This window comes from Falco cherrug, chromosome 5 (assembly GCF_023634085.1).
Source record: "Falco cherrug isolate bFalChe1 chromosome 5, bFalChe1.pri, whole genome shotgun sequence".
In the NCBI taxonomy this organism is placed as follows: Eukaryota; Metazoa; Chordata; class Aves; order Falconiformes; family Falconidae; genus Falco; species Falco cherrug.
The window spans coordinates 1,589,024-1,615,118 of NC_073701.1; the positions used below are offsets into that span (position 1 = coordinate 1,589,024).

At 44.0% G+C, this 26,095-nt stretch overlaps 1 protein-coding gene across 3 annotated transcripts in view; it reads left to right on the forward strand.

The window, feature by feature from the left end:
• Window positions 1-26,095, forward strand: part of MAN1A2 (mannosidase alpha class 1A member 2) — a 148,734-nt gene that overhangs the window by 83,631 nt on the left and 39,008 nt on the right. For all 3 annotated transcript variants that reach the window (XR_008732358.1, XM_055711043.1, XM_055711042.1), the window contains exons 6-8: window positions 9,987-10,081; window positions 12,681-12,804; window positions 13,214-13,307. Coding sequence is in view for 2 of the 3 variants with exons in the window: in XM_055711043.1 (XP_055567018.1) it covers window positions 9,987-10,081; window positions 12,681-12,804; window positions 13,214-13,307 (313 nt within the window). In the remaining variant the exon portion in view is untranslated. The remainder of the gene's footprint in view (window positions 1-9,986; window positions 10,082-12,680; window positions 12,805-13,213; window positions 13,308-26,095) is intronic.

Consider the following 26,095-nt stretch of genomic DNA (forward strand, 5'->3'; position numbering starts at 1 on the left):
CCTCCGTGGGCCTTTCTTATGTCTTGTCGGCTTCAGCACTCCATTCATTCCCTGTCCCTCCTCCTGATGTCTTTTGTTTCTTCCCTTCAGCTCCTGTCCGTGCTCTCTCCACTTCTCCTGGCACTTCACCTTGCACCAGGGGGGACTGGAAGCCCTCTGTCCTGCCCTGCTGGTGCCCCGCTGGCAGAGCTCCGTGCCCATCCTCTGTCCCTCGATGGCTCTTGTGCTCGGTTCCCTGATGACAGTCTGGTTCATTTTGCTCCCTGCCCTTTCCCCACACTCTTGAAATCAATTTTCCTCGTTGCCAACAGCTAGTGGGAGAATGTTTTTAAGCCAGGTGCCAGACATTGTCTGTGCTCTCACATCTGGTTCCTTGTGCTGCAGGAGCTCCCACGGCAAGAAGAAATCATCTGAAAGGAGACTTTCAGAGGCCCTCTTGCATCCATGGGGTGCTTAGGCAGGTGTGACTGTGGCTGATATGTTGTGCAAGCTCAGGATTGTTGCTTCTAGTCCTGAGACAATTTATTTGCAAAGGTGACTAATCTGACAGGTTAATACTGCTGGTGCAGGTAAACTTGCGGTGAAGTCGTCAGTGATGTGAAAAGCAGGGAAGATAAAGTATGAGCCTTGCCTAGGCTGAAAGCAACTTTCTAGTAGCAGTAATAGACGAGACAATTAACTTGACTGCCGTGGGTTTTGGCTCATTTAGGGGGGATGAGAAATGGTGCGTTATATCTTCCTGGAATGATCAGATCAATTTGTATTAATTAATTGTACAAATGTATGGCATTTGTATGCCAGATTTTCATCACATTTATTCTGAATTTGAAATGATCTGTGATGCTGACTGAATGGTGTAAAGTGCCTTGGATTTGAAGGCCCTTTAAAAATGGAGAACGTGTAACTTTTCTATTCAGATATGCACAAAACCCACGCCAAGGAAGCTGATGGGGCCATTGAAGTGAATGGAAATTGAGTTTAATTGCGGTATTATTAGCCAGTGCTAGGTAGCTTAAATGTGATTAGCTGGTTGTCCAGTACGTGCCAAATTTTTACATTTAGATGTTCTAGAGCAGAAATTTCAAATATTTCTAATAAGCTAATATATGCACAAACTCTTACGTGGGTTTTTCAAAAATATCAATAGTGTGAAACCAATGAATATTTCATTAGATCCTAAGATGCTTCAGTCAACAGTAACTAGATTCCTCATGTCTGTTTTCCAGGAAAGCAGCTTTGGAAAACTTCAGTAAAAGATAAAGATAGTATCACTTAAGAATTCTGTTTGTGACTCTTTCCCTTCTGATGGTAGAAAGCCACCATAGCGTTTATTATCTTCTGCCTAAGAAGCAGCATTTGAACATATAATTGCTAATTTGTAAAATGTAAGTAGGGAAGGTTTTAGTCAACCAGAGAATATCAGTCTTTTCTGCATTTAACTGATGCAGTTTAAGTATTTTTCTGTGTTTATTTTTCTGTCATTTGTAGACTGTAGCTGAACAATATGATCAGACAGGCATGTTAATGCTTTTCAGTGCAACTGGAACTTAAGAACTGCCACTAGGATAGCGTTCCTGCGTGATCTAGTCTGTCCAGATCAGTTGATATGATGGGGTAGTTTCTTGCCATCTCTTTTGCTAACGCTTTACCTGTCCCTGTATTCAGTATTCCAAGTAAACCATGGCCTTTGTTTTCATCTCAGAACAGCCTAGAGCCCCTAGGAAAGGGGAGATCCAGCGACGTGGGTGTATGAACAGACCTGTATGCTTCTGTGAGCTTTACTGAGCTTGTTGTTTTAGAAGTAAAGTGCAGGGCACAGTTGCAGCTTTTTCCTTGAAGTCAGAATAATGCTGATACAGCAAATTTATTTTTCTTTTTTGCAAGCTGAATCTTTAACTCTCCAGACAGAGATACTAAGGATAACAAGGCTTGTGTCACCATGACTTTGATATTAGAGGCAACAATTTCATCACCTGATTTCACGCATCATCTGAAACCAGACAGCCTTTCTAGCCTTCCTACCATTCTTCCAAATTGCCAACAAAAGCTAATCTTTCAGGGAGGTATCCATCATGATTTTCTTTTATAAAAGCATTTGTAGAAGTCTTACATGCAATGTTACTGGCTAAAGAAAATGCCAGCCTAGTCTGCATGTTTTGAAAACTAAGGCAGTTTCAGAAAATCCCTTGACAAAGGTCTTTCAGTGCAAAAAAACCCTGGTTTGACTTTAGGAAGCTTTAAAGGGAAGAGAGGCATGGATCACAATGGGTGCAGGAGGCAGCAGTCGTAAGTATTCATAAATGTGGACTTTCTGAGTTTGCTGAATTAGTGATGGGGTTTCTGTTTTGGTATGAGTTTGGGGGGGGGTTGGGGTTTTGGTTTTTTTAGTAGATCAGCAAAGCAAGTTATATAATATATATGAAGTACTATCTGCTTTATCCTGTTGTTCTTGAGAGAACAGAACTCTCAAGGCACAGGAGGACTCTGCAGCAGCAGCTGCATGAACAGAAGTAACAAGTCCTGGGCTTCCATCGGGTTGAATTTGGCAGTGTTTTGAAATTTTGGAGGCTGATAGAATTAAGGAGTTAAACCCAGTTGCATTCTCTCTGCCTGTGTAAATCTTCTGTGTTTACCAGGTGCATGCCTTACAGAAATGTAGCAGCTTAAGAGTAAGGTTTAAATGAGTGTCACAGGGCACCAAAGCTAATGCATAAGGTGAATGGCATCACCCTTGGAGCACCCCTACCTTCAAAGAGGGGCCCAGGGAACTACAAGGCGGTCAGCCTTACCACAATCCTTGAGAAGGTGGTGGAGCAACTGCTCTTGGAAAGCTATTCCCCAGCCCACAAACAGCAACATTCTTGGGAGCAGCCAGCATGGATTCCCATGGGGGAGGTCATGCTCTGCCAACCCTGAGAACATGTGATGAAATGACCTGCTTGGGAGATGGAAAGCGAGCAGTGGATATTGGCTTCTTAGACTTTGGTAAGGCTTTTGGTGCTGTGTCCCGTAAGATGCTCACAGACAAGCTGGTGAAGTGCAGGCTGGATGAGCAGACAGTGAGATGGATTGAAAACTGGCTGAATGGCTGGGTGGTGGTCCCAAGTAGATTTGAAGTGTACTTCGAGGCCAGTACTGGTGGTGTGCCCCAGGGCTCAGTACTGGGTCCAATCCTGTTCAGCATCTTCATTAATGATCTGGGTGATGGGACAGAACATACCCTTAGCAAGTTAGCTGATGATGCAAAAATGGGAAGAGTGGTTTATATGCCGGAGCGTCATGCTTTCACCCAAAGGGACCTCAGCAGGCTGGAGAAATGGGCTGACAGGAGCGTCATGTGGTTCGCTAGGGTAAGCACAGAGCCCTGCACCAGGGGAGGAGCAGCCCCACGCACCGGTATGTGCTGGAGGCCAACCTCCTGGAAAGCAGCTTGGCAGGGAAGTGGTGGACACCACGCTGCCTGTGAGCTGGCAAGAGTTGCCGAGAAGGTGAGTGGTGTCCTGGGCCATGTCCCGAGTGCTGCCCCAGGTTGGGGAGGTGAGCCTTCCCTTTACTCAGCACTGGTGCGGCCACGCCAGGAGGGCTGTGTCCAGTCCTGGGTTCCCTAGAACAGGAGATGTTGGACATACTGGAGAGAGTCCAGTAAAGGTTGACAAAGGTGTTTGAGGGCCTGAAGCATCTGTCATCCGAGGAAAGGCTGATAGACCTGGGACTGTCCAGCCTGGAGAAGAGAAGCCTCAGGGGGAATCTCATCAATGTGTGCAAGTACCTGAAGGGAAGGAAGTAAGGAAAGCAGAGCTGGTTGACACCATAGCCATTTTAAGGTGACATCACAGTCCAGATTTGAGTTGACTCCTGTGTTTTTACCTCTGATCTTAGACTGCTGAGATGGATTTAGGTTTTTAAATTCCATATATAATTTTATTTTCTGTCAGAGAAAGTAATATAAATTCACAGAGCATCCCTTCACAAGATAAGTGTCTCTTGTTTAAGGACTTGTAGTCTTTTAGAAATGCTAAGTGCTGTTCATCAGGTACTTTGGTAATCATTACAGCTCACTGAAGACAGCAAAATTACCTTAGTTAAGGCGTTGTCTTTGCAGTGTCTGCAAATATTCCTTCATTTCTTCCTTGTGCATCTGCTAGGACTCAAGAGAGACCTACAGTGCTGAAGAGGTGCTGTTGTATCCATGTAATTCTACATAGTTTCACCACTACAGGTGGTCTAGTTTGTAGCTGCCATGCTAAGTCTCATGTGAACGTGGCTTTATGTTCTCTAGGGCCAGTTCTAGATGTGGCGGCTGAGTGCTCTCCCACTGCCAATTCATACTAGGACCTGAACTGGGAATAGACTCATCTCACAAGATCCTTTGTAATTAAGTTCGTGGAATTTATTGGAAGCAAATATGTGAAGAGGGAGTGATTTCTTGGTTTCCTGGGAGCAGGATAGCCCCCACTTGCAGTGGGAGATGCCCCAGGAACACTGTGCTGCCCACCTTGAAGGGGGAGGTGTGTTGGAACTTGGAGCAGCATGCAGGCGTCTTGCTGTGCAGTAAGGCTTCTACAGGAACAGGCAACAAAACAGCAATGCTTAGTAAGCTAGCTACTTGGTTGTTTGTGTTTGTTTTGGTTTGGTTTTTTTTTACAACTCTGCTTTATTTTCATCAGTAATCACACCATGAGCCTCTATCCCTGCTCACGCAGAAGGTCCTGCCCCACAGGCTGAGCTCTGGGTGGGTGGGTGGCCACAAAGGGCAGCAAAGAGTTCACTGCTGCAGGCTGAACTCTGAAGGTAGAAGGGGAACTATTCTAGCTGGACCTGAGAAATACCAAATATTTTCCACAAGGGTCTGAGTCTGCTCTTGCAGTCAGATGCTCTGGGAGTTTTCATCTGTGTTCAGAATTAGATAGGTCTGCCTCATCATCTTCGTGCTTAGTGTTTGAAGGAATGTGGTAGTAATAGTAGTACTGATGGTGAGTACTTGAGTACTACGTGTTTGTGAACTTCTGCAGGGTTTTTTTGTCTGATGCTTGTTTTTTTGAGGACCCAAAGTCATCAAACCTACAGAACCAGCTATATTGCATGACTGTGGATACTCACTAGGTAATAACTTCCTGAATTAAGCAGAAGTCTGGCATTTGTTACTGTTTAAGATTGACTGAAGGGCTGATCTGTGCACATAAATGAAAGATTCTTTACTTGTGTAAAACACCTATAATCCCCCTCAGAGTTAAGAACAGTGGCCGTTGGTGGTGCTGGAAGGAACACCTAGCAGCAGCGTTAGCACGGTACGCTCTTCTCAGAGCTGCAGCCGTACATCTCAGCAGTCACTGCATCAATCAATAAGGCTTTTGAAAGAATCATCTTAATCTTTAAGGCCTTTTCTGCTGAATGTTTTGGCCTCACTTGGATTAATAGGCTCAGGAACAAGCTGTCGTGTTGTGGGGTGGATGGCAGGTTTGATGTTAGGCGTCAGTTTAATGGATGGAAGTGGCTGAGGCCCTCACGGCTGCCTGCTGCACGCATGAGTTTTTCGATACTAATTGATGTTTTCATCTTAATGGGGGATCCGCTTACCTGATTTGGGGTTTAGGTTTTTCTGCTAATTTTCTCTTCCCTCCTAGCTGTAAACAGTTTGATATGTGTTTGATAGGAGGAAGATTCCTTCTGTTGCTGTACATCATTTGCAGAAAGAAGAGTTAACCGACCAAAGGCGGTGTAAATGGGTAGATTTAGCGTATTAGATTTTGCCATACAGAATGGAAACACTTCTCCAAGGCTGTGGTGGCTTCTGAAAACTTTCTGAAAGCATGTCTGTGTTCTGAGAATGGACAGATCAGCTGCCCTGGGGTTAATACCTGGGATTAATTCCCCTCACACCTCCCTTCACTCCCAATGTCTCTCCCCCCACTCCCCAGACGGGGCTGGGGCTGCGGCCAGTCCCTCACACGCTGTCACTGCTGCTGCTTCCCCCTCATGGGGAGGGTCCTCACACCCTGCCCTGCCCCAGCGTGGGGTCCTGCATGGGCTGGGAGCGGGGATCTGCTCCCCGTGGGCTCCATGGGCTGGGGGCACACCTGCCTCACCGTGGGCTTCATCACGGGCTGCCGGGGGGGATCTGCTGCAGCACCTGGAGCCCCTCCTGCCTCCTCCTGCCCCGGCCCGGGGGGCTGCAGGGCTGCTGCTCTCACACAGCCTCACTCCTCTCTCCCGCTGCAGGTTTTCCCCCTTATTCTTAAATCCGTCACCCCTGAGGTGCTGCCGCTGTCACCGCTGGGCTCAGCCTTGGCCAGCGGCGGGTCCGGCTGGGAGCCAGCTGGTGTGGGCTCTGTCGGACACGGGGGAACCTTCTGGCAGCTCCTCACTGAAGCCCCCACTGCAGCCCCTTGTGGCGCAAACCCAATTCAGCAGAAGGGCTGGCGGAGCGGTGAGGAAGCTGTGTGGCTCTCAGTTATTGTTCCATGCTCTGGCAGAGCGAGATCACATCAGCCGCCTTAGCTGCATGTGCCGCACTGTGTGTTTGTGGAAGCTGGAGCGATGACTCTGCAGCAGTCACAGCCATGCTTCGCTATTAGTTACTCTTATTAGTTATCCTTATCACCAACATTTTCCTGGTAACTAACTTTCCCTTGCTCCGTTTTGGTGTTACTTTGTATTCTCTGCGTCCTCGGAAAAAATTACTATTTTTCCTTGTATGAGCCTTTTTTATACTGAAAAGTCATTGTCTTGTCCTCTTTTGAACATTTTGCCTCTGCACTAAATAACCCCAATTCTTTCACTGTTTCCTAATGAGCTCTGTTTTCAAGCCATCCATTCAGGTTTTGTTCTTCTCTGGCCTTCTTGCCTATATGTTCCCTGAAACACATTGCCTGTCAGCAGGGAACCACCAAGGCTGAAACAGAATCGATCAGTTCAACCTGTTTCTTTTTTTTAAAAAAAAAAAAGTAAAAATACTTACTATATGATAAGTAACCATGTTGTCTGATGCCAGCACATTATCTAAAAGCTAGAGCCTGAGGCATTTACTGGTGCTTTTATGGTAAGTTGGAAACTTAGTAAAAGAAGTGACTTTAATGAGCTCAGCAGAGCACTCCGGTCACATCTGCAGTCTCCCATAAAGGGCAGCTCATCTGCCACCACTTGCTAAATCTCTATTATTTTATTTTTTTTCTTTCCTCCTACATCTCTCCAAATATAGTCTCCTGGTCACTTTGCTCCGATAGAAGCCCACACTGCAGTCTGCACGAGTAAACGCTGCGGCAGGCTGGGCTGGCTTTGTCCCCCAGAAGCAGCAGACAGGGCTGAGGTGTCGGGGAGGGCAAGTAATGGCATCTCCTCAGCCAATTTAAGAGCTTCCTTGCATTCGTTCTTGGATAAGAGGGACCTAGGGAGGCAGCGTTTTGCCTTCTGATGCGAAATGCGGGGGACATGGAGCACTCGGCCCAGCAGAGGTGGCAGGAGGGCACCTGTGGCTGCTGCGGGCGCTCGCAGGCCGAGGGGCTGGCATGGGGCTGGCCTGGCTGGAACTGTCAGCGTCTACACTCACCGACGCTGAGATCACCTCAGCCCGGACTTCATACGCTCCTAACAGAAACTCCTTCCAGTACTATAGCTTGTTCCCCAAATATCGCGGTACATTTCAGATGGATTAAAAGCTGGGTAGTGGTACGTAAATAATTCACTGTTAGGAATTTTATTCTAGCGAGGGTGTTTTTAGGGATGTTCTCCCACTGAATATTCTTACCTTAATATTTCAGCATCTTTTATTAATGAATAACACAATGTGTAGCACTTTCAGACGGTGCAGGATCCAAAAGCTGAAGCTAAAATTAGTGCCGCAGATGTCTTTCTGAACTGTGTACCGTTCACCTGGCGGTCGTCCTTCTCTGCCAAATTCGGTGGTGAAGCTTGTCCATGCTGTAGAGGAATGCTCTGCAGATGACTGCCTAGAGATCTGTCTGGTCTTGGCCCACCTACCCCTTAAAAATCTAAAAGTTCAGGATGAATTGGTGACATGTATTTACAGATGCAGATCAGGTCGTTTTTATGTAACTGGGCAGAGATAGAGCATTTATTTCTCTCTGGGTTTTTTTGTTTCCCCGCTTACCGTAGACTCCACCAGTATTATACCTCTTATTTATACAATGCCTTCCTATTTTGACTTGGTCCTTTATTCGAGGGCAGAGTCTTACCTAAATTTTACTGCTAAATTTCTGCATTTTTTCCTCAAAGGCTGTCTCTTGTCAGTATCTTTGCTAAAAATCATTCCAGCCATATTGCCTGTGTTACTTTACAATTCTGTCAAACCATATTCTGAGGTGCCCTCTTTTTCAGTTTAGACACATCCTATCTTAGAAGTCATTTAGAGTACCTCTGTAAAAGTTCTTTTTCCTGGCTCATTGCTTTCAGATCCACCTCCATCTCTCCATACTTTACTGCATCAAATACAATTAGATGTCATCTTTAATATTCTTTTCTGGTTTGCTTCATGTCTCGCTAGTCATCTCCTCAAATATTAAGATATTGATCTTTTCCAACCCTCATATGAAAAATGAGGATGTTCTTGATTACTTACTTTTCAGCTACTTTTCAGCTTGCTTTTCTATTGAGCATGTTTTCCATTTTCCTCCCATAGACTTTACAAAAGGGAAAAACCTTTTTAGAAATCCAACAGAGTTGTCTTGTAGTCCTCCTTAAAGCTCTTACTCTTCTCGATTACCCAGTATTGGTCAGGTAGCTGGTAATAATAGAATCATGGAATATCTCAAATTGGAAGGGACCAGTAAGGGTCATGGAGTCCAACTCCCTGCTCCTTGCAGGACTACCTAAAATGAAACCGTTTGATGGAGAGCATCGTTCAGATGCTCCTTGAGCTCGGACAGGCTTGGTGCTGTGACCACCATCCCAGTGAAGAATCTTTTCCTAATGTCCAACCTGAGCTTCCCCTGTTGCAGCTCCATTCTGTTTGTTTGTGTCCTACTGCTGGTCACCAGAGAGGTAACGTTTCCATAGTCCACCCGTGTTGCAGAAGTTATTTTGGGGCATGGTAGCTCTTTCAGATGTTTGTGCAGTGCTTCAGACTGGTGAATAGCATTATCTCCAAATTATAAAGATACATCTACAGAAATGCAGTGAATACTGACAATGTGTTAATTAAAATGTACACTAACAACTAGCTGGTAGAAACAGCTTTATGCCATGGGACTCTGCCAAATGCCTTCCTTGGGAAAGGTGTGTTCCAGAGGCTTGGAAGGAACTTTCTCCCAACTGCTTGTTTAACCGATAAACATTAAGCTCTGAATAAGCCTATTGCAGATTTATGTTCCAAAAGTAAGCAGAAACAACACTAGAAGTGAAGGAGGTTTTGTCTTGTCAGGAATTTCTGTGAGTAATCAGACTTGAGAGGGAAGATTAAGCCTATCATTATTTTCTAATGCATTATCAATGAAAGAAAAGCCATAGAAAATTGTGGGTTTTATGGTTTTTTTAATATGGTTTTGCATCGGCAATGTTCATAAAAGAACAGGAACTTTGTCTGCACTATAAATCTGTCTCTCATTAAGAAGAGATTGGAAATTTGTAAAAGTTAAAATACTTGTGTGGGGGTGGGGGAGCTGTCTTTTGATTTCTAGCTACGAAATTTAAAGTATGATTTAAAGACTGCTTTGGAAAGCACTTAAAATTCCTAATATTGGTGGAGGGAGGTGGGAGGAGAATTGATATTCTTTTTTAATAGGAACCTAAGCACTATCGCTGGAGAGCATGGAAGGGAAGAAATGAAAATGACAGGTTTTCTTTTCATGTTGAAATCGTAATGAGATTTATAAAGTGAGCAAGTGAAAAATAAATGATAAGTTAATATATTTTTTACAGTGTAAAACTTTTCTAATACAAAGAGGTGGGTGGGGCAAGGAAATTTCAGCCTTTATAATTCTTGGAGATAAATCAGACTTTGTAACTATTTGCAATTGATCCTACTATCTTAGGTTTTCAAGATCAAAGCAGTGCAACTGGCGGGAAAACTTCTTCCAGCCTTCAACACCCCTACGGGTATACCATGGGCAATGGTGAATCTGAAAAGGTAACGCATTTTCTTTTGTGGGGACGTGTGCTCCTCCTCCCTCTGACTTCAGGTTAGTTACGGCATACGTCAGTTTTCCTTAGCAGTAGAGCTATAAAAGATGCAGACAAATTGGCATTCCTGGCACTTTGGGGTAACCTTAATAGAGTCCAAAGCATTCTACCTCGTTAACTGCAATAAATTGTGACCGTGATTTATTTTTTTCTCCTCCTGATTCTGCAATAATTCCACATGTCATTAGAACGTACCCAGCGTATTATGCCACGTGTTGCCCTGGGGCTTAATCATTGGCTCTCTAGTCATTAAAGAACCTATTAAAAACCATAATAATTTCCAGGCAGTGGTTGGATTTACTGGGTTTTATGTACTGTGTGGGCTGTACGTTACCTTCAGAGGACTCATAGTGTCTGAGAAGATGGTGGGACTGAAGATAATAATGAATTTACAGTTCAGCTGAGGTGTAAGGAGCAGGTGGTGAGCCCGCTGGGGTCCCTGCAGGTGGGGAGGCTCCTCGAGGTGGCTGTCGGGCTCGGGTGCCGGCGCAGGCTGCATTGCCCTGGGGAAGGGCATCACCTTGCCCGATTTATCTGGAGTTGCTTGTTCAATGCCGGGATTCCCATCGGCTTTTGGGAGCGTGGTTTTGATGTGAAGTATTTTGTAAATTTTTATGTTCTTAAACGGTAGCTGAACTGGGATGCGTGTCTGGGTTGTGTGCACAGTCAAGCAATTCAGCATAGTAAATAGCAGAGAGTTCTTCAATTGTTTTAAATCTTATCCTTTTAGGGGAGATATTTGTCACACTTTGTTAGACTGCAAAGAGGTTTAGGATTTCTTTAAGACTATTAGCCTCGTGTGCCACCTTGTGAAGGGAAAGAATCCTGACTTTGTCGTCACCCTCGGATGAAGCCCGAAGCCCATGGAGCCGGGGTTTGCCCCTCTGCTGGCGCAGGGTCTCACCACCCTTCCCTGGTGTTCTCTGCTCTGCTTGGGCTGCATTACCCCCTCCGAGGCCGTTTATTGGACCTCTCTACAATTAACATTGTTTTGTTTAAATTTCGTGATGTGCTTTCTGCACGGCATTACGGTTTTACTCAGCCTTGTGTTCTTTCCGCAGTTTCCTAGGGCTTGAAATTCCTCTGAGTTACTATTTTTGCTTTGTTCAGCCCAAGCCTGTGCCGTGGTTGCCGTGTGCTTGGTGGGCCAGGGTGGCCACGCTCGCGGGCAGCACGGTGGGTTCCCTGGCTCAAGCGGCGCGGGCGGCGAGGTTTCGGAAGCTGAAGCGGTTGCTGCGTGGGGGCCGCAAAGCACAGGGCTGGTGGCGCGGGTATCGGGGCGCAGGCAGGACGGCAGGGCCAGGGAGGAGGGTCTGCAGTAGGCGGAGGGGAAAGGGCTGGGGTGCCTGGAGCTCCCTGTGTTGCCGGTTCTGGTCCTGCGGCCGCTGTGTCGGTCTGGCTGAGGTGCAGAACCAGCCGGCATCACAGCAGAAGCAGCGCCTGTGTGCCGGGGGCAGGGGCGGCAGCAGGCGGCGGGGGGGGGGGGGGGGGGCGTGCGGCTGCCATGCAGTACAAGATGAGACCTGAAAAAAGTATTTGGGGAATTATTGACTTGTATTGTATTAGTTTTTGTGTTCATCATGAAACACCTACTTTTCTTTTTCTGTGAGAGCTGTACACCAAAAAAGCCCCGGGCCAGCCATGATTTTGTCTCTGCACTCTAAGCAGTGGCTCCTGCGTTTTAAAAGGGGTTGTCAGAGCTACAAGGACTGCCCTGTGAGCAACATCTTCCCTTTACGTTTCCTCTTTCTAATTTGTAATCTAAAAAATAAGTAAAAAGACATTCCTAAGTGGTTGTAGTCTTACTGATAACTGAAATCTTTTATGAGAGGAGGTAGAAGTAATCTCCAGGAAAATGTAGTTACCTTCAGGAATTAAAAGACCTGATCCTGGAACGTGGTGAAAAACTCCCATTTTCAGTGAAACCAGAGGGAATTCAGGAGTTATGACTTAGCAAAATAGTATTTCTTAAAGTGCAAAAGACACGAGTTATATGATACTTGCTGATGATTCTTTACGTGAGCCTGAGGACCTCGTACTGTTCTGCCTACAGCAAGCATGCTGGTTTGGGATGCAGATAGGATAGGGCCTGCTCCCGTCCTGCTGGAGTGTCCGATACTGCCTCGAAGCACGTCCCACCCAGGCCAAGGGGACGCAGCAGATGTCCAGCAGAACAGGGAAGCGAGTGCTGCCACCTTCAGAAGCATCCTCCTTCTCTGAGAATTGCTTTTGATTCACGTCCTTAGGGACATACGGTGAATAAACAACTGAGGTTGCGCCCAGTGTTAGGTCATTATATTTCTGTGATATTGAGATATTATATCTTCTAATCAGAGGACTTTATGTTGATGAGGTTACGGTATCTTCTTTCCAGAAAGACCCAACCAATGAGCCAACTGATCAGTCGAACCCCAACTCCTGTAATCTGAAGTAGGGGTTAATATTTTGCTGTTACTTGGTTAATTTGCTGCGGTGGTTTTTACTAGTGCACAGTAATTCTGAATCTTGCTGTTTTCTCTTTTTTATGCATATTTGTTGGAATTCAGTGGCGTGGGTCGAAACTGGGGCTGGGCTTCTGCCGGCAGCAGCATCCTTGCAGAGTTTGGAACCTTGCACATGGAATTTGTCCACCTCAGCTATTTGACAGGGGACCCTGTATACTACAACAAGGTGGGTCTCAAATTCAGGTTTTTATCATACAAGTGTCTCTTATGCTGTTTCATCATAAATTGCAGTAAAGGGGAGGTACTTTCTATATTGAATTGTGTTTGCATTCTTGGTAGCAGGTAAATATTTTCATACTTGTCATAAATTTCTACTTGAAAGAAATACAACACAAGTTTTCTTACATGTTTCAGCATACATTTAAAACCCATAATTTTTAAACACGTTTGTGTGAGCAGTCCTTTAAAAACAAAAACATACTAATCTGCAGGAAGCCCTCAAGAAAGCAAGCTTCTGGGTTCAGATTAAGAAAATTACTACTGAAAGAAAAAAAAAGAAAAAAGATTAGATTTAACTATGTGCAGAGAGCAGATGAACCTTGTTAGTGGTGATCCTGATTCTTGATTTAATTTAGGTCATGCACATTCGGAAGTTGCTTCAAAAAATGGATCGTCCTAATGGACTTTATCCAAATTATTTGAATCCAAGAACAGGCCGATGGGGTCAGCGTAAGTATTCTTATTTTATTCATTCCTAATTAAAGCTCTACTTCTTACTTTGTTGCTGAGTGGGAGATCAGAAAGACTACTCTGTAGGGTACAAGCAGCATTGCTTGAGAACATGCAGTGTAGCAGGGTAACTTGGGCCTGAGATCTCCTGAAACCGATTTTTGCCTGTCACTTTCTGAAGGCACCAGCTCAGTTTTTATGGTACTTCCCAAAAGCAGCTTCCTGCTCGTTCTGGTGCCTGTCCTTTTAGCAGTCAATAAAGTCTTCAGTAGTAAAGCATGAGGCTGCAGATGGTTTCCTCACTTTGGTTTTGTTCTGCAAACCATCTGGTTAGTGGCTTACTGTACGGTAACGGGGAAGTGATGTGTGTTGTGGTGGTTAAATTGGAGCTCCTTCACCTGGTGTTAGGGCTGACATTTACAAACATCGTTCTTCTGCTTAGTGGCATGTGGAATGGCACCATGAGCCTCCTCATAGATCCTGCTGGTATCAAGGTCTCTTTTTTTATTTTTAAAAGGGCGGGGGGGAAGGGGCTTTGGAATAAAAAGAAAAAAATGTTTTTGTTGCTGACAGTGTGAGTGGAGAGAGAAAACACAAAGAAAGTCACAAACACAATTCTTTTTCTTGAAGTGATTCTTCCAAGAAAACTTGAGTGGTGTAGTGCTGTCAGAGTGGGTGTGATAAAAGAGAATCTTTTTCTTCAAGGTTTCTGTTCCTGTTTCTTTTATGAATGCAAGTTTATTTAAGAAAAACAAGCAAGATCTATTTATGAACTGTTTGACATCATTGACAGGTTTCGAGGATTTCAGTGGTTGGCATTAGATACCTAGCAGAATGTGTTGTGGCTTGCAAACAGAATTTGCATCTGCTTTGGAGCCGGTGTACGAGGGACGTGCGTGCGGCTGGCGTTGCCACGACTCTGAAAAGAGTCATCTCATGCCATCATTAAGGCCAAAATTCTCTCCAAAGCATCTAATGTCTTTGAGAGAATAGTGACACCTTCTAAGATGGACACATGGGTAGATGACATAAATTCTTCAGACAAATTTAGGTTGATCAATGCACTCAGAAAAAAGGTGAAAATATAAAAATATTCACCTAGTATTTATTCCAAAGACGATTCTACCTTGTTCTGAAATAATTTCTTCTATTGCTTTTTGCTGTTCCTAACCAGTTGCTCCTGCTGCTTCTATCAAAGGTGATCTAATGTGGCGTATCACCTGGATTCTGTAGGGGCTGTCTGTCAGTTGCAATAGTAATGCTCAGAATTAGCAGCTCTTGAAGAAAATATTCCTGGTCACTGAGAATAAACATACAGTGAAAATTTTAACTTTGCAGAAGTTTGGTGGAGCTCAAACATACTATTTAAATGAATTTGGAAAGATAATACACTTGGGACTAAAGCTTAGGGTTAGAGGCTGAGACTTAAGTTCTTAGGATAAAAAGAATACAGCTTCGTAGAGCCTTTAATTTTTCTGTGCTGCTCATGAGTCACAAACCTATTTCCTCTAATTTGGTTGTTGGGGGGTTTTGTTTCTTTTTTTTTTTTTTTTTTTTTTTAGCAAATAAGCTTTCAGTTACAGATAGAGATGTTCTGGTAGTATTTCTAAGATTTTTCCCCAAATGAGCAAGCTTCTATAAACGTATCTTGAAATTTTTTGGGGGGGACAAGATAGCAAGAATTGATAATTCTATTTTTCCTTTTGCAGACCAGGTGAGAAACAGTCTTTATTGTGTCTTTGATAGATCGCTCCTCACTGAAATCTGTTTGCAGAAGTTTAAGAGGTTACAGTAAGGGTGCACGTGCTCTGGAACCCTGGACACGTGAGCTGGAATAGCTGTGGCTTGGGCAGGAATTTTCCTTCTGCCTCTCTTGCAGAGACTGTCCCCTGCATCACAGCAGCCGGTTACGTGAGGGTGATGCCTTTACGCGCTGCATCTCAGTTCACTGGAGGGCTGGGGTCTGAGTCTGTGATACTGATACTGCCTTGAGTCCCATTGTTGTTGTTAAGGGCAGGTGAGGCTTTCATGTCCTCCTCGGAAGGTAATTTCAAAGAGCATTGTGTTTGGCTTGTTACTTACTTTAGTACTGGAAAGGCTGAGACAATGGGAAGAGTATCAAAGCGTAACTTCTCTTCTTGCAGCTTCTGGGAAGGCTGCCCTTTTCATCTTTGCTGTGACCTTTCCTTTGATGCATTTTATCTTGTGCAAAGTACCTTCTCCACATAGTTTCTGAGAATTATTTCAGAACTCTTTATTTGCCTAGATACGTGTAACTCTTGACTCTGACCTTTCTGGGTTTTGGGTTTTGTTTTTGTTGTTGGTGGTTGTTTTTTTCCTCTTCTGCCTAACATTTTTTTTCCCCCTTCTCAGACCTTTTTGGCTCAATTTTAGTCAGCTTTTCTGTTGATTTGTACAGTATTCCATCTAAGTCATGAGGGGTATGAAACAGGTAAAATAAATCTACCTAAATACACCGTTGAAGTAATATGGGATGTAGCTGCAATACAGCATCATTCTAGCAGTGGGTTTATTTTCTGTTTCCGTATCTGTCATTCTAGCAGTAGGTACATTCTAGTGGCGGGTACCTTTATTCAAAGTAAGAAAAACAGCAGTGATGTGCACATAGCAGTCTTAATACCAGTTGATTGTCCAGAGAGTATTAAACAAAATATATAATGGAAGAAACCACTGAGGTCAAGTTTTCTCAGTGTTTATTTTTGGTAAAGAAAAAATTTAGATGATTTGAGTAGAAGAGAAAAGATAGTATTTCTGTGTTGGTTTTCTGATTAATTTTGTTCTAGCAGGCTGATAGGTAGACTTGAATACTTAAAGGCCATTCCTGTTGTGAGACAGACTTGTGGAAGAAAAGTGAAGCCTCGTTCTCTTGGCTTTGCTGCGGCCCCAGGGGGCTGTAAGCCAGCTGTAGCTCTACTTGCAACAAGAGCTTATCTACCTTGATACCTGGTAACGTATTTTGACACCTTCTCTGAGGTGTTTGCACAAGGAGCCTGGGTACATCCTCATTTTGTGTTTTTAACCGAGAAAGCTCACGAGGACTGCATCTACTTTGACTTGCCATCCCAAGAATTAACTGTTAGCGTGAGCCACTAATGTGCCTTGAAATACCCCATCTGGAAACCTTCCCTTCCTTTGTCGTCTTTGCTCCGGGGATCTGTGCAGTCGTTGATGCTGCCATGTAGGCAACTTCTTCGCACATGTAGGGTCTCACGACATACTGCCTTTCTTTTTTGGAATCTCAGATTTTGCAGAATCTAAATGTCATGTTCCCCGTCAGAATGTTATATGAACTGGATATAATTCGTAAATGCGAAGCTTATATCTCAGCTGCGGGTGTTGGGAAATCAGAGTGTTAAGTCAGTGATAGGTTTTATGGAGGGGGAAGGTGATATTTATTTGTTTACAGAGTCATTAAACAAGCCTGGTTTTAGCTGCTGTCATTTTCTCCTACGTTTAATTCACTGATACTTGTGGGTACCAAACCACTTCCAGTTGTCTGGACTCAGAGAAGAAAGGGACGCTGGCTACCCAGTCCTTTTCACCTATCTAGGGTTCTTGGGTGATGATGATCTAGCTTTTGGACAGATCTTTCAGAGCTTCTGGACATCAGCAATATGTTACAGGGTTTTTCTGTGCTTCAGAGTACGTGTGTGTTTAGCCCACGCAGATCTGAGGCCATGTTGCTGTGCCTTGTCTGTTTTCAGTCATTCAGATGCCTGCTTTAAATGTGGTCCCTTCCCTTGGGTTAGGGGAAGTGGAACAGTGGATGTGACGTTCTGCAACCTTGTCGCTGTCCTTCTGCTGGTAGGATGCAGGGTCCGATGAGTCATTTCTGCTGCGGTTTGATTAATCAGAGCACAGGCCCTTTGATCTCAGCGTAAACAGTGTGTTCTGCAGTTTCACTGCTGGGGAGCGATGCTCTGGGGACAGTGCCCCAGCCATGCAGACCGTCCTTTTTGCTCATTGTTCTGCTGGTGCTCACAGAGATACGTGTTTTCATTCAAAAACCAGTCGATGTTTCTGAAATAAATACCTAAAAAGGTATAATCAGTAAAGTAACGAAACCAGTCAATTAGTAACTATGGTTTTGTCAGGAAGGATGTGACTGACCGTTGCTTTCGGGTTCTTCACAAGCTGTAGAGTGGAGTCATACTGTGTGACATAAATCTAATCCCTAGCCATGTCTTTGCAATGTTTACATTTTTATGAGCATATGTTTCCCTGTGCATTTAATGCATTGAAGCAGGGTTCTGGAGATGGATTACCTCCTTTCTTTTTCTGCCTGCCTCATGAAGCAGCAGCAGCCAGGGCCAGGAGCCGCAGCAGGCAGGGCTGCACGTGGGCTACTGTTGCATCCCATCATTTTTTTTTTTCCATTTAATGCCATAAACCCCAACCCTAAAAACTGTGGGGTGAGTGTCTTACTGGTCATTGCTAAATCTCCGTGGTTTCCAGTGAAAATGCTTCATAATAGAGCTGTACACGGTGGGGCCCTTGCTGCTTGGAGCAGGAATGGAGCTCGTTATACCCCAGAGGAGGAGAATGATGTCATGTGTAGGCTAAATATTTGTGCTTAAGATTGTAATGCGCAGGTATTAGCACAGCATGAGTGGCGTGACAGACAGCTTCTTAATGGGTTCTGCTCAGGATTTGTCAGCTCACTGGGGATTCTGCTAGAAGGCAGAGCTATCATGCCCACAGGAGTGTTGACAGATTGAATTTTTACTTACAAACTGAGGTGATGGTCCAGTAGGAACAAGTGATTTACAACACTTCTGCCTTCGGGTTTCAGTTTCTGTAAGATTGAAAGGAAAATAGCCGGCAAGAAACATTTTCTAACCTCTCACAATAACCTACATTTAACTTTGTTAGCTTTTCATTTCACTTGGTGAGCGGTTGGTTTGGTGTAAGCATCAGAACTTTGAATTTAGATTATTTTCAAAAACGGTGACAGTGCTTTCTAGAGGAACCTGCTAAGCAGATACAACTAGGATTTTTATTAAAAGCAAGAGATTTCAGAATTGTGGAAATTATTTTGTACTGAAGAAAGGTGATTTTTTTAAAATGAAAATATATTGAGAACATCTAATTCTAATTTGCATTTGCAAACAGGTTAGCTGAGAATACCAACTAGAACAGCAATAACAAAGAAAACACCAATTTTGCATGTTATTGCCAGGTCAGGACATGCCACTTGTGTTTGCACATTTCTCTGAATTGGGCACTTTTCTGCTTTCCAATAGTGGAATAAATCACTGCATTTCATCTGGTTCCAATATCTCTTGCAAGTGATAGCGTTGTTGGAGGGGAACCCAGATCGCCCTGACTTCCTGCACCTGGGCTACCTGTGGAATTACCTGGGCTGGTTACATTAGCAAGCTGTTGGCTTAACTAAAATCTGGTTTTAAGCCATATATGGCTTCCATATGCAAGAAAACAAGCAGAAGTACCTAGTCTGTGTTAGCCACCTGTGTTTATTACACCTTAGTGATATGTGAGCACATTAACAAGTTACTGTAAAGTGAGCTAGTGTGAGAATTTACGGTGTGTGCGCTGAGTAACTATTGCTATTAGGAATGTAATAGCAAATACTGAAATTACCACCCCTGAATGCTGATGTGATGAATGTTCAGACTGCAGCCTGTTCCACAGTGCTGTGTTCACGTCTCCTCACTGAAAACAAGCCCCTTAGCAGGCAGATTTGCAAGTGGACTAAGTTAAAAGCATGATGAGGGGGGTACCCTGGCAGTGCAGTTACATCGACCAACATCGTGTTGTTGGTGAGTCCTTGTATGTGTATTAATGCACGGAATTTAAATGCTGCCTTTCACGTACCAAGTGATGACTAGTCTCTGAAGACAAATAAGAGGGTTAGACATGTTGCCTTAGCACCTTTTGGTGATGTTCTCACTTCCTTGTAGTTCCCTGCATCTGTTACTACAGAGCGAGTAAAGCACAACCAAGGTGGCTGAATGGGGGAAATCTGTACCCTCGATTTCCCCGTTGCTTGCGCTGTAGGCTGGCCTTTAAATGAACCAAAGCAGATACCTTTGTAGATGTGCATGTTTCAGTTTCTTCGGGTGGTCTTTCATTTCTAGCAATACATTACTAAATTAAACCAAATCAAGCACTTTTAATTTTAAAATATTATTTAGAGAAGGCATCTGTTGATTTAACTTAACTGGATGAGATTGACACTTCCATTAAAATGGTGCAATTTTCACAGGTAGAAAAAACAATAAAAACAATTTTAAATTACTGTCATCAAGTTAGTGTGAATACTGGATGAATATTCCTAATTTTTTATGCCTGTCTGTACAGCTGGTTTTGCACTAATGCTCTTGGGCTGAGCTAGGTAATTAATGGAACTGCTTAATTTAAACTCTTGCAGGTAATAGACAAACCATGAGCAATACACCCCATCTATTTTCATTTGTCATATGACGTGGTATCAAATACATAGCACCATCTGTCTATATTTGTCAGTATTTAAAGGAAAACTGAAAATAGATTTGATCTAAGTGTTTGTAATGCAGTTTGTTAAAGAAGTTCATAAAACCACTGTGTCCAGCAGTCTCCAGGACTTGGAGATTCCTCCTTCCCAGTCGCTGAAGCTCAGCCAGGTAGGGGTCCCTCCATCTCAGACTGATGGATGCAGCTGCTGCTGTTACTGGGTGCAGGTCTGGCCAGCAGCGAGGCCGAGGACGTGCCTAGAGAGGTGCGCGCGTATGCTGCAAGGAGGAAAATGCGGCTGCCCGCAGGCTGCACCAACGGCGCTGCCTTTGTAGCACCCGGCGCCGCCGTGATGCACATAAACCATACGTACAGGTAGCCAGGTCTTGCTGCTCCTTGATGTCCCCTGTCAGGTAGATGCATATGCTTGCACGCTCCTTGCAAGTGCCCGCACACTCGTGGATCTGTCAGCACCCGTGGGGCTGGCAGCCTGCCCGATGCCTGTGCTCGAGCCCTGCAGCCCAGGCACAGCCGCTGCCTCAGAGCTCGGGTCTTTTCAGGTGCAGGTCTCCTCCTCTCACTGGTGTGTCCAGCTTGACGTTTGCTGGTGAATTCCATGTACACACATGCACTCAGGGTTAAGGTCAAGGGGGGGGGTGGGGAAAACCCAACACGGTTGTTTCCAGTTGCCAGCACATAAACCACCACATGGACCTGCAGCCCCTTTCTCCAGTTGCTGGCACTCTGACCGTGCAACATGCTTCCCAGTCCCTCCAGTTACTGGCACCAGACCTCTCTTGTGTGCCAGCCTGTTGAGGTGCTGGCATCTAGCCCTGCCAGCTCTGCAACCTCTGGCTGCTTCTCCAGCTGCTGATGCTTGCACCTTGCAGCACCCACACGTAGGATAGTGAGTGGGGTTACACGCTAAACCAAAGTATTTAATAAGAAGATAGGGCAGTCAGTGCTGGTAGGGTGCAGGGCTCAGACAGACAACTGTGGTGATCTACAGCCTGTTTATGTGCGACCAGACCCTTTCAAGCCACCTCGTCTCCATTTTTTCCCCTGTTCATTCCTCCCCAGTCCACCCTGATCCTTCCCTTTCCGTCCCTTTGGCCCTAAATAGCTCATAAAAGTTTTATCTAAAGCCATAGGCCCTTTCAGCTGTCCCGTAAATAGATTTTACAGTTCTGCAAGTCCCCTGAAATATCTCACAATGCTCATGACGATCATGTTGCCCCCTTCTCACCAGCGACAGAGTTCAGGGTGGCTCTCCCACGTTGTGCCAGAGAAAAGTTCCTTTAATGGCCCATCAATCAGTAGCTGGAGAGTTCTGCTCTGGGTTATTGTTTGTCACCACCTGCCTGTTAATGTCCATGTTTAATTTACCAATTTCCTTGTCATTCGTTACTTCTTCTATACTGAGTATTCCTCACCCAGATAACTTGATGAGGAAGGTGCTTTCCCATTTTGTGTACCCCACGTGAGGATGCTGAGAACGGTCAGCACATCGGCTGGAGGGTGCTGACCTGGCTCTCTGGAATGCAAACTGTCAAGGGTGTTGCAGAGGCTGATAAGTAAACGCTCTTTGGATTTCTATTTTCGGCACTTTCATTGTTCAAATTAAGCAAGAAGCCCTTTCAGTCTTCGCACCTACCTCTGGGAGATCAAAGCCCTTGCAGATTGTAAGGTGGAGTGAATAATACTGAGAAATGAAGTGATCTTTCAGAAGATCAAAGATATATTGCAGACAGATATTTCAGATAAAAATATGATTGTAACATAAACTAACAGGTTGATAGTCTAGTTATGGGTAGTGAGAAGGATGCTAGTATTGACAGTTCCTGTCTTTGCCAGCTGCAGCTGCTAGCGTTCTCCTTTAATTATGAAGGTGCTTTGAATTTTCTGCCCCCCACCCTTACATTGTTCATATATTTACTTAGACGCTTTGTTTAGCAGAATTAGTCTCTTAAATGTTATCTGTTAATACCCCTAAAGGCTCTAAGAAACCAGCGACACCAAGAGTTGCAGAAAATCAAGTTGTGACATATAATGTCAGGTTCTGGCAAAAAATCCATAACCCAAAAGGTATCGGAGGGAATTGTGCCAAGCAAACCTGTATTTTACAAAATGTATTTTACAAAAACCTTCAGATAATTGCCTTCAATTTCGACCTGCGGGTAATAGTTTCTAATGCTTTAATTCTTGGGTGATTTTTTTCCTTTTGGTGCAAGGAAAAGATTTTCTTTCTTAAATAGAAATGGTGCAGGATTAAAATAATTCATCTTGTCTATTGTAGAAATACTTGCAGGAATAGTTCCCAACCTGACTTCATCTTTGCACATGTATTTGATTTAGCAAGTGAATTTCTTTTTTTATGTGTGGTTGGAAAGTCAGTTATAGAACTGGAGATGTGCAGTCTGCGAGGTGGTTACTTTGCTGACTGATGCAAGCCTTTATTGAGGTGGGGTTTTTTTCATTTCAAATCTGCTTTCAGTTGAGTACATTAAGTACAAATACAAAAACACAAGATGATTATTAGACTTCCAGCAGCAGGCATGCATGTACCAGTTGCAGATGAGGAGGTGGGGGCGCTTCTCTGCTGTTTAATTTTCTTTGCTATCTTGACAGATGTCCTTAATTTTTCTTTCCAAAATATTGGGTCTCATTCTGTATTTAGGAACATGTATGTGTTTTGAATAGAAAATAATCTATGTAATCTCTACTGGGGAATTCCCCCTGCCCTTTTGCTTTACAACCTGGTACAAATGTAATTAACTATGTTCCAAGAAAAGGTTGCATTCAAATTTGTTTATTCATTAGAAGCCAAGAGCAAGTTAATCTGTTAAAACTTTGCTTTAATGAAATACAACAGAGCTGTGCGTTATAGGGAATAATGCTTTCTCTAAGTCTACAAGGTTAAGACATTTCACTGGTCTGTTGAGCAAGATGCTGAAAAAGCTGAACAAATAAAAGCTTTGTTTAGTGTGTTAAAGATTCTAGTGTTGCTGGAAGGTTAAACATGTGTATGAATTATGTATTTGAAAAGGAGTGTCTATAAATAATTCCTAAAGGAAGGAGCTGGATATGGTGTTAACTGGGTTTTGAAAGTGCTTGCATACGTTACTGTGGAAAGAGGTGAATATTTTATTTTGCTGTACCACCAAACCATACTTGAGAGCATGATCTTGGTGGGGAATGAATCAATATCTAGAATTTTAAATCTGTCCTGCAACAGCTTTAACATTTATTTTCTTTGCTGTGAATTCAGCAAATTAATCTGCATGAAGAGGGTCCAGCATGTCTTAGGGTACTGCCTGGTATTCCTGAGGGTTTCATTTGTTGGCTCTGAAGACAGCTAACTGAGAACAGCAGGGGAGTACAGAGGTATCCTTCGGTACGTGCTCTGTGAGCGCCTGTGGAATCTTGCTATTTCTTTAACAACTGATTTTTGTCCTAGGGTCTCCGTATAGGTAAACTGTATTTTTGAACTATTCTAGACTTACTCGTTTCTTACTAAAGGGGAGCCTGAGAAAGTCCGGTTACAAACTTGTTGCAGCCTGATTACAGTTATGTGTGTTTATTTTATTCCTGCTGCATCACTTGCTGGAGCCTGTGCACCTCTGGTTCTATCAGCGTTGTTCTCCAGACCCCAGATAGATCCAGATGATGCATAACAGCCATTGCGTCTCATTCTGTCTGCAGTATGTGAGACTTCATAGTCTGAGTTACATGTGGATGCTTCCAGTTTGGTGACACTGAGGGAAGAGGGTCTGTAGTTTTGTTCAGTGGATGCTGAATGTGTCTTCCTGATGAGTGCTTTTAATTGTGCCGTTCCGCTGGGAGCTGGGCTGTCCGTAGCAGCGAGGTAAAGTACCAGCTCGTCTTGGGCATCTGCCTGAAGACATAGCTGATGCCTGGGTGCAGAGCGCGCTGTAACGCTCCTTGGCCTATGTGGTCAAAACAAAAGGGAAGGATGGCGATGGCTGCAGTGCAGACATGGGCTGTGGTACCTCAGGCTCAGTCATAGCATGTGAACGGAATGATTCTTACCATCAGCACAGTGTCCTCGCACCTACTGAGTGACCAGAGCCTCGGCTGGCTGTGTGCGCCAGTCAGGCGTCTGTCATAAGAAAAATGAGAGAGATAGGCACAAGTCTAGAAGGAACAAACATGCAGAGTACCTGGATTTGTATTGCAGGGGGCGTAATCTGTAAGTACATAAAAACCAGAGTGTGTCTTGCGTTGCTTCTTTGACTCTTTTGACTGCCGGCGTTCGTGTCTCGTGTACATATACGCGTGTGTGTATGAGTACGTGAGCTGCTGCGCTCTTGGTAAAGCTTGGAGGAGAAGGTGAAGTTGGTGACTGTGGGTTTGCCAGTTAATTTTGCATAGATGGATGTTGGGTTAGATTTAATCTAGTAAGGGTTTTCTCTCTCCCATGTTTTTGGTTTTAGTCAGCAAGAGGAGAGTTGAGATCTTACGGGTGAAGACTGAGGTGAATAAACTAAAGGTTGCAATGACCTTAAGAGCTTGGCAGTCCCCCACATAGACACTGTCCTTCAAAAGGGACTCTAGGGGCTATGGGCACATACCTACTGCAGCGCTGTTTGTAGCAGGTGATGTTACCACCCCATAGCTGTTTTTTCACAGCCACCTTATCAGATAAAAAAAAGTCATCAGAGGTAGATGTGTACCTCGCTTCCTATCGATCCACTGCAAATTCCAGCAGCTTCCAGTTGAAGCTGCTGCTGCAGGTGGGATTACACTGACTCCAGACTTGGCAGAGGCAGGCATGCTTCGTTCAGGGGCTCTCAGTGAGTGTCAAAATCTCAAAAAGGCAACTTCAGGTGATAAAAGGCCATGTCACTTTTCACTAAAAGCACCAATGTTTAATGTGTTGTTCATTTTCACAAACGGACTTGATGTATTTAGATGATTAGTCTTAATTTGTGGACATGTCTTCTAAGAAAAGGTCTCAGTCTTTCCAGAATTATAAATAACAGCTGGAATGTTTTGAAGTTTTAGGGAAGTTTGAATACAAAAAGGAAAGTATTTGTTCCAGCTGTGAGTTCCTGAGTGTGAAAGGAGAGTCTCTTGTAAGATGCCAAATTAGGATACTACTTTGACATTGCAGAATCAATAGCTGCGTTCCGTGTGAAGATGTGTTTTAGTTCTAACGTGAGTTACCTAAGTATGTGTATGTTATATATATATTGGGCTAGCTGTACTTGCTGTTCTGTTTCAAATTATTTCTATTGTCTTTGCACACACCTGAATTGGGCAAGTTTGAGAATTTTAATCTTTAGTTTGATAATCACTGCAGTTCTAGGAAGTCATTTTCCTCTAGTTTATTATGCAAGAAACTGGTAGCACTTAATATTGCTCTACACTTTCCATTAAGTGATTGTGTTTTCAGTTCCTTGTAGCTGCCAAACTTCAACTCTTCCAACTGAATTACTCTGTCTGCCTCAAGCTGTTTTGTTGGGCTTTTTTAAACAGCTTTGATAAAAATCCTTCAGACGTTTCTAAATGAAGCTAGAGGTGGAATGCGGTTCTACCCAGAGTAAAGTCTGTTTTTTCTCAGGGTTACAGTTAGGAAACTCAGGAACCATCATGTTTTGGATATGAAATACCATGGGAATTATTTGTTTCAGGACTGCATGAGGAGAAAACCATCCATATTTTTCCAAACCTTTCGAAAATACATCTGTTTTCTCCATATGGAGTATTTGGAGTTGAGCTGCTACGTTCTCTAGAGTTGTGCGTGCCGAGCCGGCGTGATCGCGTACCCCCAGGCTGGGAAGGGCTGAGCTGTGTTTTTGTTGTGCCTGGGTCTGTTGTGACCATAGAGCAGGAAGCAATGCCTGTCCGGCTGCTCCTGGCTTACTAAGGCTTGGCTTTGCAACCTGAACTGTTCTTGGGAGTAGTTCTGTTATGTGACAACCTGCGTGTTTTCAGAAAAAAAATGCGTGCTGGTACCATGTTCTTCAGTGATAAACGATTCAGAGCTGACTAAAAATTGCACCTCCACCTCCTTTTATCAGGCTTGCCTCTGCTGCAGTTAATGTACAAGTGTTTGCACTTTTAAGCCATCCTTTATGGCTTATGGCATCCTTAGGATGAATTTCCACCGTGAATTGCAGCAGCTGCAATTTCCAGGGCCTCAGCATTCTGGATTAAAGGATTAGAAGGGGAGCTTGCACCTATTTAGAGCAGCTGAGGGGCGCTAAGCCCAACTACATGAAGTAAAGATTGAACTGAAATTTAATGAGAGCCACTCTAAAGGCAAACAGAAAAATAATTCCTCAAAAGTT